Source organism: Leucoraja erinacea, chromosome 5, assembly GCF_028641065.1.
Source record: "Leucoraja erinacea ecotype New England chromosome 5, Leri_hhj_1, whole genome shotgun sequence".
Lineage (NCBI taxonomy): Eukaryota > Metazoa > Chordata > Chondrichthyes > Rajiformes > Rajidae > Leucoraja > Leucoraja erinaceus.
In genome coordinates, this window is record NC_073381.1 from 82,660,927 (window position 1) to 82,674,361 (window position 13,435).

General features: G+C 45.4%; 1 protein-coding gene across 1 annotated transcript in view; it reads right to left on the minus strand.

Annotated features, from left to right (window-relative positions):
• The window catches only part of tbx18 (T-box transcription factor 18), a 35,049-nt gene extending 22,731 nt beyond the window's left edge, over positions 1 to 12,318 (minus strand). Inside the window, exons 1-6 of the mRNA XM_055636096.1 lie at positions 11,801 to 12,318; positions 11,206 to 11,380; positions 10,442 to 10,543; positions 7,578 to 7,749; positions 2,520 to 2,687; positions 381 to 445 (exon numbers count right to left, since the gene is read on the minus strand). Coding sequence (XP_055492071.1) covers positions 381 to 445; positions 2,520 to 2,687; positions 7,578 to 7,749; positions 10,442 to 10,543; positions 11,206 to 11,380; positions 11,801 to 12,023 — 905 coding nt within the window. The 5' untranslated portion in view covers positions 12,024 to 12,318. The remainder of the gene's footprint in view (positions 1 to 380; positions 446 to 2,519; positions 2,688 to 7,577; positions 7,750 to 10,441; positions 10,544 to 11,205; positions 11,381 to 11,800) is intronic.
• Between the last annotated feature and the right edge of the window lie 1,117 nt (positions 12,319 to 13,435).

The following is a 13,435-nucleotide window of genomic DNA, read 5'->3' on the forward strand; positions in this document are numbered from 1 at the left end:
CCGGTTTCCTTCCACACTCTAAAGACGTGCAGGTCTGTAGGTTAATTAGCTTGGTGTAAAATATAAAAGTTGTCCCTTGTGTGTGTAGGATAGTGTTAATGTGCGGGGATCGCTGGTCTGTGCGGACTCTGTCGGCCGAAGGGCCTGTTTCCGTGCTGTAATTCTAAACCAAACAAAATAAATTGCGGTGCTGACCTCTGCATTGTCCCGTTGTCCCCAGGGACACAAGCTCGAATTATTTTGCTGTAAGGTCGGCGTAGGGAGTTTGAGGTCGGTTTGAGTTTACTGCCACATCAAAGCTTTAATATATTGTGCCCGCTCTATAGTGTTGGCACTGAGGTTTCATATAACTCCTTCTTCGGAGGAATGAAATAACTTACCTGTTTCGTCCCGAATCGCGGAACCCTTTTGCAAAGGGATTTCGGTCGATCTTCAGTCTGGTTATCTGTGACAGAATTGGAATCGGCATTAGAGGACCATGGCCGTTAAGAGGAGACGCTAGGAACTAGACACAACATACTGGAGGAACTCAGCGGGGCAGGCGGCATCTCCGGAGAGAAGGAATGGGTGACATTTCGGGTCAAAGGGTGGTGGGTGTATGGAACGAGCTGCTGGAGGAGGTACCTGAGGCAGGAATTATCGCAACGTTTAAGAAACATTTAGACAGGTGCATGGATAGGACAGGTTTAAAGGGATATGGGCCAAACGCGGGCAGGTGGGACTAGTGTAGATGGGACATGTTGGTCGGTGTGCGCAAGTTGGGCCGAAGGGCCTGTTTCCACTGACTCTATGACTCAAACTGTTTACAAAAAAAGATACAAAGTACTGGAGTAACTCAGCGGAAGAAGGGTCCCGTTCGGAAAACTATCCATGTTCTCCAGAGATGTTGCCTGACCCACTGAGTTACTCCAGCATTTTTGTGTATATAACTGTTCCGCGTTTTTAATTCTCACACTGCTACCAGGGTAGAAATGTTAAAGTCTAGAGGACGTCATTTTATGGTGAGAGGGGCAAAGTTTAAAGGATATGTGTGGGGGCAGGTTTATTACACAGAGGGTGGTGGCCGGGTGCCTGGAATGCGCTGGGCTGCGATGGGTGAGGGTGTAGCATTTAAGAGACTATTAGATAGGCGCATGGATACGTGTAGGAAGGTACAGCAGATGCTGGATTGCATGGAATATAGACACAATGATGGAGTAACTCCGCGGATCAAGCGGAATCTCTGGAGAAAAGGAATAGGTGACGTTTTGGGTCGGTACTCGTCTTCAGACTGAGGAAGGGTCTTGACCCGAAACGTCAGCCATTCCTTTCTCTTGAGATGCTGCCTGACCCGCTGAGTTACTCCAGCATTTTGTGTCTGTCTTAGGTCAATGGACATGCTGGGTGTGGATCGCGTGCAAGCAGAGATTAATTTAACGTCGCATCATGTTCGGCACGGACTTTGTGGGCCGAAGGGCCCGATCCTGTACCGTACTGAACTGTGTTCTATGATTATTGCACACTACTAACCGAGCCTAGACCGCCTTGACTTTCCCCGCTCCCCTCATTCATTCCAACGGCCTTATCCCACAACTTCCAACGTGCAGGGGCGGATTAAGGGTCACTGGTGCCCTAAGCACTAACCAATCTTGGTGCCCCCCTCCTTTCCACACGGACCCAGTCCATTTTAGTTGTTGACCTTGTGGTACAGCTGGGAAGATAACCCTAGGGTGCACCATGATCAAGAAACAGAACATTATGATCAATTTGCACTAGTTTTATCAATTTTTTTTTTTTTACAAATCTTCATTTGTTTTTTTTTTCTTTTCACCCTTTTCCCAACTTTGTGGTGCCCCGTTTGGCCCTGGTGCCCTAAGCACGTGCTTAGTCTGTTTAATGGCTAATCCGCCCCTGCCAACCTGCAATACTTTCTCTCCACCTCTGTTCTCACCAAGACTTGAACGTTGACAGCTTTCCTTCCCGCGGATGCAGCCTGACCCGCTGAGCCCCGGCCTTTTCAGTTACTGTACAAATGAGGCAGTAACACACACTGTCCTGCAAATGCCGACATGTATGTGGAGGAACTCAGCAGGTCAGGCAGCAACTGTGGAGGGAATGGGCAGACGGCGTTCGGAGCTGGAGCCCTTCTTCAGACACGTTGGAATAAGTCTAGCGAGCGCAGCAATTTCTAACAGTTATCCTATTAACTGATGTCAGCTACATTTAAATCGGAAACACGAAAGACTGATTGCATCAGACATAAGTTGAAAACCCAGTAACATACTTGACGCATTAAAATCAGTGTAGTTTAAAACAATGCCTTGTTTATTTATTTTTTAAACTGGGCACAACGTTATCTAAATGTAATATGTTATCAGCGAAAATTAATAATGGGGGTAAATGTGTACTTTAGTGGTAAGTGTGCGGAATACGTTTACACAGCCGCTCTGTAAAGATTTGCAAGCAGAATAAGTAGCATTACACGCAGTAAAATGGAGCGGGAGCGGGGATTCGGCAGGAATCCGGCGTTGGGCCCCTACCTGTTGGTTTTGGTAGGCGGTCACTGTGGTGAAGACGGTCTCGGAGAAGGAAAAATGTTTCACCCCGTCTCCTCTAGGAATTGGCTTGACAGGAGACAATTCCTCTCCACACTCCTTCCGAATGATGTGTACCCTGGGCTGGTACTTGTGCATCGAATGTAAAATTATCTGTTCGGGCAACAAGCAAAATAAGCAACTGCAGATGCTGCTGGTTTACACCGAAGATAGATAGACACAAAATGCTGGAGTAACTCAGCGAGTCAGGCAACATCTCTGGAGCGACGCTTCGGGTCGAGACCCTTCTTCAGACACAGAAGAGACCTTACTCCAGCATTTTGTGTTTATCCCAGGTTAGGTGTTACAGTTTATGTTCCACGGCGCACAATTAGTTGATGCCGATAGTTTGTAATACATTCATTCTGGAATACCCCAGCGTTATGAAACAGTGCGTTAGACCGACCGCACACCCCGTTATACGCGCATAAGGGATATGAGTAGAATTAGGCCATTCGCCCCATCAAGTCTACTCCGCCATTCAATCATGGCTGATCTATCTCTCCCTCCTAGCCCCATTCTCTTGCCTTCTCCCCAGAATAGATGGTCAATTTTGGGTGGGATCGATCTGAAATTCCCCGGGGTTTGCGACTCGCTGGTCAAATGTCTCTAGTTGGATACATTCTCTCTTTCCAAATTTTAAGAATTAGGGAAACCCTTGTGTTGGATTCCATGAATTTCGTTCAACTTTGCTTTCGGTCCCAACTTTCTCCAGCGCGTCTCGCTGAAATAAACAAAGTTCCATTTGCAAATCAGTCACGAGGTTTGATTTGTGTAGGAAGGAACTGCAGATGCTGGTTTAAACCGAAGATAGACACAAAAAGCTGGAAAAGTTTCGGGTCGAGACCCTCTTCCAGACCAGAAACGTCTCCCTCTCCTTTTCTCCAGAGATGCCCCCCCTGACCCGCTGAGTTGCTCCAGCATTGTGTGTTTATCCCAGGTTTTGTGTTACCGTTTCCGTTCCACGGCGCACAATTAGTTGATGCTGATAGTTTGTAATAAATTCATTCTGGAATACCCCAGCGTTATGAAACAGTGCGTTAGACCGCACACCCCTTTATAAGCTCATAAGGGATATGATTAGAATTAGCCATTCGCCGCATCGTCTACTCCGCCATTCAATCATGGCTGATCTATCTCTCCCTCCTAACCCCATTCTCCTGCCTTCTCCCCAGAATGTCTGACAATCTCTGTACTAATCAAACATAATGCGCCGCTATAGCTCGGTAGACAGTATTCCATCTGCATCGCGTTTACTTTACACCCGAGCAACTGGTACATACACGAAACCTCCTCGTGAATTATGTTTAAACATAACCTATTTTCAAGTCCCCTCAAATTAAAGACTATACATGGTGATGATCAAGCCCTTCCGGTGCACGTAGATAATGAATAACATGTACAATAGTTACTGTTTATCTTCACGAGTACCGAGGTAGAGTGAAAAGCATTTGTTGCGAGCGAAACCAGTCAGTGGTAAGACAATACATGATTACAATCAGTGTACAGATGCATGAGAAGGGAATAACGTTTACTTACTGCAAAGGCATAATATTGAATACTCTGCGTTTAATTTTTTCCATTAATCATTTTATTCGGAGCTATGGACACAGCGGACCGAAATTGGACACAAAATGCTGGAGTAACTCAGGGGGACAGGCAGCATCTCTGGAGAGAAGGAATGGGTAACGTTTCGGATCGAGGCCTTTCTTTAGTCACCCATTCCTTCTCCCCAGAGATGCTGCCTGCCTGTCCCGCTGTACTCCAGCAGTGTGTGTCCATCTTCAGTTTATACCAGCATCAGCAGTTCCTTCCGACACTGGCAACGTTTACGGACGTTGTGTGGAGGAGGGAAGCCGAAGGCAAAGTTAACTCCAAAAGTGAAAATGTCAAATGTCTCAGAACGGAGTGAGAGCGGTGTAGTGAGGAGAGCGGTTGTGGAGGGGGGGGGGGAGGAGGGTAAAATATGCAACTCAGCTGCCGGTAACAAAGCGGTCGTGTTATTTTATTACCGAACAAAACGGTCCCACCGCCTGCAGCAAAAGTGGCGTTAAATAAAGTGGGAAATGCTGATGTCAACGGCACGGGTACAGCGAGACTTGTAGACGGAGTAGCGGGACACTGGTGTAGTTTGTGCGCCGTAAACAAGCCGCTTCAAACGCAAAGCCCTCGCCAGTGAAACTGCACTGCTCCGATTACACGACAATGAACCGAAGGAGCGTTTTGTAAGGATCCGTTTTGTGAAGGACTGTGCTGGTTCTAAAATCACCCACACGCCACACGTGACAAGATGTAGCGATTTAAAAAAAGAGCGTAGGAAGGAACTGCAGATGCTGGTTTACACCGAGTAACTCAGCGGGACAGGCAGCATCTCTGGAGAGACGGAATGGGTGACGTTTCGGATCGAGGCCTTTCTTCAGTCTGAGTCTAAACATCGCCCATTCCTTCTCTCCAGAGATGCTGCCTGTCCCGCTGAGTTACTCCAGCATTTTGTGCCTACCCACAATTTAAAATGATGTGCGTGGATGCAAAGATTACTGCATAAATCGTGTGATTTGGACCATTAACCCGGGGAATGATAATGTGAATTGGGAGAATTTTAATTTAGATTCAGTTTATTGATAAAAGCGTCAATTAAAGAAATGTTTACCGATTGCAAAACAAAAAGAGGCGAAAATCCTGGTTAATTTGGGAAGAAACCCGACCGCCTTTATCCAAACTGGCTGACATCTGTTTGGTTGTTAACTGTGCGTTGAACTGGCCTGTTAAACCGCGTAATGCAACAAAACTTGCAAAGTACCGCAGCTGTTCAAACGAGTCCACCACCGACTTCCCAGAATAACTGCGGATTAGTATTAAATCCCGTCCTCGCTATCGATGCCCACATTCCCAGAAATATATATATATATATATATATATATATAATTATTTTAGCTATATAAATCAGCGTAGCAGCCCGCTTTTTGCAATACAATGTCTTCACATTGGGCGTTGAATTGCCTGTTCAACCCTCCCCCTCCTTCTCCTGACTGCACCGCTGTGACTGACGCCCCCAGTCTCGGCTGCCAATTTCCACCATTCACTCACTCTACGCCACGGTCCGCCGTGGTGCCCATTTAATAAGGGCACTGCATAAAATGGGGCCAACTTGCTATAATGGAAATACAAATCGCAAGCTGATGTTACCAACACTTTGCGTTCCGTAAAATGTATTTCAGAAGTTAGAGCCGGAATAGGTATAGTTGTATAAAATATATACTGGCTTAGAAAATTGTATGGACACGTTTAGCCTCAATTGATTTCGGAATTGTTAGGCCGATTTACGCGCGCGCACAAACGACACACACCCACACACACACTCATGCTCATCCATACACACACACTCACATACACACACACACACACATACACACACACACACATACACATTCACACACACACTCACACACACACACACACTCACACTCACACACACACACACACACACACACACACACACACACGCCCACACACGCACACACACACCCACACCCACACACACCCACGCACACACACACACACACACACCCACTTACACACCCACACCCACCCCAGCACCCACACACCCCCACACACACCCACACACACACACACACACACACACTCACACAACACACTAACACACACACACACACACACACACTCACACACACACACACACACACACACACACACACACTCACACACACACCCATACACATACCTACACACCCACACACACACACACACACACACACACACACATATACATATACATATACACATACGTACACACATATCTACATACATATATACACACACACACACATATACACACACCCTCTCTCACATACACACATGTATTATAAGATCGTTGTTGGTGAGATTGAGTTTGTCAAAGCCGATCAGCTGTCGTATATATATTTATTAAAATGTTAGAGTTATATATGGGGGCTCTAACCTAAATATGTTTATATTTATTTATATCTATTGATATGTTTATAGTTATACAACACGTGTGTGTGTGTGTGTGTGTGTGTGTGTGTGTGTGTGTGTGTGTGTGTGTGTGTGTGTGTGTGTGTGTGTGTGTGTGTGTGTGTGTGTGTGTGTGTGTGTGTGTGTGTGCGTGTGTGTTGTGTTATGTAAATAGAAACATATCAATAGATATAAATACATACTTATTAAAACACATTTTACTGTTGTCTTTTTCAGTTTTTATTTAGTTATTTTTTTGTTTGTTTTGTTCTGTTTTGTTAAAAAAAATTGTATAAAATAATAAAAAATATTAAAACGAAAACACATTTTACTAAACCCAAAGTGGTGGTAACATTACTTTCTGATTTGTAATTCCAATATAACAATTTGGCGGTATAAGAAATGTTCATGTCAATCATACTCTCCTCCTATAAGTTTAGGTTAAGTACGAATGACTAATTCATTTAGCAAGATAGCATCAAGAAGAGATAATTTAGACACCCATCATTTACGGAATATTCCTTGATATAAATTTATCATCTGTACTTCGGTACACGCGACAATAAATTAAACTAACCTAAATTATTTCTTGTTTTGACGTTTGCCTTTTACAGGAGCTCGCGTGTGTTTGGTTTGTAGGCTACATTTAGCATTGATCCTAAATAGTTATCCACCGCTTCCCCCCTCACAAATAAAAGGTTCGATGTCCATTTAATGAGCCTAGCCTTGCTTAAATAAACATGTTACCTAATCTGGGGCCATCTCATAAAGTTCGAGGTGGTTTTGAATAAACTCTGCTAGAGGAGGAGTCAAGGGCGACGGCAGTAACCGTGTGTAAGACTTATTGTTTACGGCCTTTAAACATTGCATTTGATTAGGGAATTACTAGGTCGATTTGGATTATTTTTTTTAAACGAGTAAGTAGTTGATCAAGCGGTGGCTTTGAACTGGTCTGGGAGTTGGGAGGAAGCGCGCCTGACCATGGAGGACGTGCGGACACTGGGCACTTACATGTCCCTGGTCATCCAGCTCGTTGTTGGTGAGTTTGAGTTTGTCGAAGCTGATCACCTGCCGCATCCAGGTGTCTCCCGAGGCTGGAGAGTCAGGATGGATGTAAACCCGAGGAGGAACAGGGGAATCCGCGTTGCCGGCTACCATCCATTTAGAACTGTGGTACACGTATCTACATCAGGGGAGATGTCAGAATTATAATCATAGAGTCCTATATTGCACACGAACCTACTGATAAAGTAACCCATGTGAAGAACGGTCTCCACACGAAACGTCACCCATTCCTTTTCTCCAAATATGCTGCCTGACTCGCTGAGTTCGCCAGCGTTTCATGTCCATCTTCGATAAGTTAAACCGATCAAACATCTCCCTGTTTTAGGCGCAAAACGCTGTAGTTACAGAGCGGGTCAGGCAGCATCTCTGGAGAAAATGAATAGACGATGTTTCGCGTCGCGACCCTTCTTCGGATCTATTTGGTTTTCTTTACAATTTTATAATAACAACACGTCACGAAATAGTTGGTAAAACTGATAAAACCAGGTTAAAATCGCGATATAGAAACAAAGAAACAAAGAACTGGTTTATACCGAAGGTAAGGCACAAAGTGCTGGAGTAACTCAGCGGGTCAGGCAGCATCTCCGGAGGGAAAAATAGGTTACGTTTCGGATCGGGACCCTTCTTTAGAGTCTGCAAAAGGGCATCTACCCGAAATCTCACCTATCCTTTCAGACTAAAACCGTCTTCAGAATCTGAAGAAGGGCCTCGATTCCAAACGTCACCTATCCTTTTCCTCCAGAGATGCTGCCTGACCCGCTGAGTTACTCCTGCACTTAGTGTCTATCTCCGGTTCAAATCAGTCCGGATATAAAGGCTTTCTGGATTCCCCGAAAAAAATCAAAGTCTGAGTGAGAGTTTCAACTCCCATTATCGCATTTCATTGGGCTTCTCGTGAGTTAGATCTAGCGATTTAACTTGCAAATGCCTTTTTTAAAGATGTGTAGAAGGACAGCGAAAACCCGTCCATTGCTGCTCATGGCTGCAACACACAAGAGATGCGGAGATTGATGACTGGAAGAAGTGAATTATCGCCTACAGAACCGATTTTACTGGGAGTTGGAGACTACAAATACAAGTCTATTATTGTAGACAATCATAATAAGGATTGGAAGGTCACAGTGCCGTTCGCTGCCACCACTGTTCCACAATGTTTACCACCAGACAAACAGCTAGAGATACTCACAAAATGCCAGGTGATGTTTCGAGTCGAGACCCTTCTCTTGTTTCTTCAGTATGAAAAATGGTCTCGAACCGAAACATCACCCATTCCTTCCCTTCAGAGATGCTGCCTGACCCGCTGAGTTACTCTAGCTTTTTGTGTCTATCTTAGGTTTAAACCATATCTGTTGCTTCCTCCGGCAAACGCCTCCGTTGCCACGCGGTGAGAACGGAGAGGTTGCGAAGGAGTTTCTTCCCAGAGGCCATTCGGACTGTAAACGCCTATCTCACCAGGGACTAACTCTACTGAACGTTTTTCCTTCCATTATTTATTATGTAAAAGTATATGTGTGTTACGATTGTGTTTATAATTTGTTTGGTTGTTTGGCTGTTTGTCCGCGAGCATTGCCACTTTCATTTCACTGCACATCTCGTATGTGTATGTGACAAATAAACTTGACTTGACTAATCGCTGTGGTCAGAAGCGTGGATGATGAGTAGTGTGCAGAGCGAATGAGATACCTACATCGCTCCCGGGAAATGCCACTGGGAGCGAGGCATCGCTACGCCGGAGGGCCGGCGTTGTTGGAGATTATTCCTTACAGTTTATTTCCACATTCGGTTTGGTTTAGTGAATATTCGTGGACGACGCCGTGTGACCCGAATCAAGGAGCAAAACATGTAGGAAGGAACTGCAGATGCTGGTTTACACTGAAGATAGATAGGCACAGAATGCTAGAGTAACTCAGCGGGAGTATCACAGAGCGGCCAGTATCAACTCTGGGAATTCTGGCAAACTTTCTTTCCCCACAACTTGTGTTCTGATTTGCGCCCAAATAACACAAGGGAAATTAGGGAGCTGCCGGTTCACTCAAGCTTCCCATAAAGAAAGGCCGCTACCCGAAACGTCATCCGTTTCTTCTGGGCAGAGATGCTGCCTGTCCCGCTAAGTTACTCCAGTATTTTATCTTCTCAGGAACCTATCTACCTACATCTGTCCAGCCGCGAATTTTAACCATATGCTCGATACAGAAATAATAGACACTTAAACCTTGACGTTAGTTGAACGGGTGTTTTTACTTTGTGTAGAAATGAACTGCAGATGCTGGTTTATACCGAAGATAGGCACAACGTGCTGGAATAACTCAGCGGGACAGGCAGCATTTCCGGATAGAAGGGATGGGTGCCGTTTCTGATCGGGATCCTTGTCTTACTTGTTTAGTGGGTAGTTGATATAATGCCAGACCCATCAATGCACCAGTTGTGGCAGCGAGCGCCCGCGCTTCGCCCTCTCTCTCCCCCTTACTCTCTCTTTCCCTCTCCCCCTCTTTCTCTGTACCGTCTCCCCCTCTGTCTCTTTCTCTCTCACGCTTTCTCTCCCTCTTTCCCTATCTCTCCCTCTCCTTCTCTCTATACGTTTTCTCTTCCTCTCTCTCCCATTCACTCTCCCCCCCTCTCTCTCTCTCTCTCCCCCCCTCCCCCCCTCCCTCTCTCTCTCTCTCACCCTCACTCTCTCACTCTCACACACACTCCCTCACACACACACACACACACACACACACACACACCCACACACACACACACACACACCCACACACACACACACACACACACACACAGTGTGACGCTTTGTTTTCTGGACTGGTTACCTGTAGCGTTTATTATCCACTGGAACGATGTCCATGGCGATATAATACTGCTGATGTGGATCCAGGCCAGAGATCTTCACTCGCATAGCTGGAAACATCCGCCTGCAGTGGAAAGAATGAACATAATAACAACGTTAAATGGAGAAATTAATAAAAAATATACCGTAACCCCACAATGTTGGGAGTGTAAGCCATACCCGAGCTGTAATTCAACCTCGCAATCAGGGGAGAAAAAAAAGGAACCATACTAAATGTAGGAAGAAGCCAATTTAACCGTGGTGAATAAAGCCAAAACATTGTATAAAATAAGTAATAATTCCCATCCAATTTACTACTAATGAAATAAATCGAGCTTCAGGAACAGATTAACTGCACAAAACTTCGAACATATGGATTTCCCTGATACTAAATTGCAGTTTTCCCTTTCCAATCCGCGATTGAGCTCTTTTTAAAACATTTACAAGCGTGCACATGTGGGTTCAATCACAAACGAATCTGAAATGTGCGTTTCTTGATACATAATAAATAACATTAACTTCAGTGCAATATCGAGCGAAATGGGATGCAAATGTGAAGCAATCAGTGGGTCCGAAGGAGAAAGGGGTTAAAGCTGGCGGTTTACGATGCATTCGGTGCGGTGTGGTGAAGAGAGTTAGTGGAGATAGTTTAACAAAATTAAAACAAAACATCTAACTAGCAAATAAACAACAACGAGGGAGCGCACCTTGACAGACGGGAGTTTCGCGAGTCGCTGTCAGACTGACCTTCCAGCCTTGGTGATGATCATCTCGGTGCCGATGTCGTGAAACCTCTTCCACAGGTCAGCACCTTGAAGGTCGGCGTGGATATCCTCCCGAGAAGTGCTGCACTTTGGCGGTACATAGGCTTTGGTGGCTACCGGCGGCGACGGAGGCTCCAAGGCGTTGTCACAGTTTACAACTGAAGCAGAATGCGGGCGTCATTTAAAACCAGCACCACAGCACAAATGCAATCCCACCAAGGGCATTTTAACTGCATGTCTATATTTTAATTGCATTTACAATGTACACAGGGATTTTCCTTGCACCCTGCTTCAAATGCCAATAAACTACAGATAGATAAATATAAAAAGTTAGAGTAACTCAGCGGGTCAGGCAGCAATCTGAATCTCAACAGGTCGAACTCAGAATACAAGCAATTCGGTTGATTTATTAGCAACTAATGGGTGGTTAACGTCACATATTTTATAATCTGAAACTGGTGGTTGTATACGGTTTTTTTTTTAATACGTTTTTTTTTAACTTAAAGATGATTGAAGTGAAACCACAGCCAAAGCAGAAATCCAGCGCGTAACCTGGCGAGCGCTGCGAACTAACTCACCCGCTCTCTCGCTGTACTCGGTGCCGTAGTTCCTTTCCTCGTCCGAGCCCCGGTCCTTACTCGACGCGTTCACGGCCTGGCTGGCTGCTACATCTTTCATCTCAACGCCGTTCACGCAGTGATCCTCCAGTTTCCTCTTCTTTTCCGCTCCGATCAGCGCTTCCACCGAAAAAGCGTGAGCTTTCAAACTCATTGTAGACGGCGATCTCCTTTTCTCAGCCATTCCACGCCGGGCTCTGGTGTAAGCGTGTGTAAGTGTGTGTGGGTGTGTGTGTGTGTGTGTGTGTGTGTGTGTGTGTGGAATACAGTTGTTGTTGTTTTTTGTCCCCTCCCTCTCAAAAAGTAGCTTTTCTCCAAACTCCCAGACGGTATCCAGCGTAGAGGTTATTGCTGGGGAAGAATATCAGAGGGATTTGAGAGAGGGGGTGAGAGAGAGAGAGAGAGAGAGAGGGGGGGGGGGGGGGGGAGAGAGAGAGAGAGAGAGAGAGAGAGAGAGAGAGAGAGAGAGGGAGAGAGGGAGAGAGAGTAGAGAGGGGGAGAGAGAGAGGGGGACAGAGAGAGAAAAATGGGGTGTTCCGTCTCGTCCACTGGGCCAGATGGAGTGACATGGACTCGGCACGCTGCGGGTGGACTCTGAGCGCAATTAGGGCTGGTAATTGAATTTTGTTGCCTTGATCTGTCAGCACTTACAAGCGGGAGAGCGGGAGACATTCTTCACCCGTGCAACTCCACGCAGGCCAGTTGTAGGCGGCAAGAGGCGGGGGGAACAGTCAGTCACAAGCCCCGGCGACCTATCAGCTGTCTCACTGCCAACGTGGTCGCCCACCTCATTAACATTCCCCAACTTTTTGTGTCCGAATATGGGACGCAGCCTAAGCACCAAGTCAACTGGGTCTGTGCTGTCCGGTTTTTTTTTTCTTCCTTCCGGGAGTACTCTAACGGTTTAAACAATTCGGGGAAGCATTACTTTGACTTTTCCGCAAAGCACAGACAGCATCGGTTCGATAACGCGGGACTAACTTCTTAATATGTGCGAACAAAAATAACATTAAAAACCGATCCAAATAAACTCAAAATAACAGGGACAGATTTCAACAACAGGGTAATAGACAAAGAGGGAAAAAATCTATCGTCTGTGGCTGACAGAGGGGCCTCTCAAAAATGATGCATAACTGATGATCATTATTTGGTTTACACCGAATATAGACACATAATGCTGGATTAACGCAGCGGGGTTAGCACAAAGTGGCCAGGTACAAACCTTTGTTTTAACCAAGCTTGGTTAAACTAACTGGTACTGGGGTAAAGTAACGTCCAAGTAAAAATGAAGAAGGATTTAATTCTGTGGCATGTTATACGCCCAGTAATGCCATAATTGTTTAATGGCAAGAAGTGCGCGGAATGAAGGGCAAATATATTGCGGTTTAGAATGATAGGGAGATGCATAGCGGAGCATCCTTATAGAATAACGTAAAGTGTCAAAATATGTCAACAAGTCGTATGCGAAGCAATAAATGCCAGCGCTAAGATAGTTGTCAGAGAGGGAGAAAAATATATATCGTATTGATTAACAAAAAAAGTCCTAAGCTCCAGCAATCTGATTGTACTTAAAACTGAAACACAGCTGGTATTTAT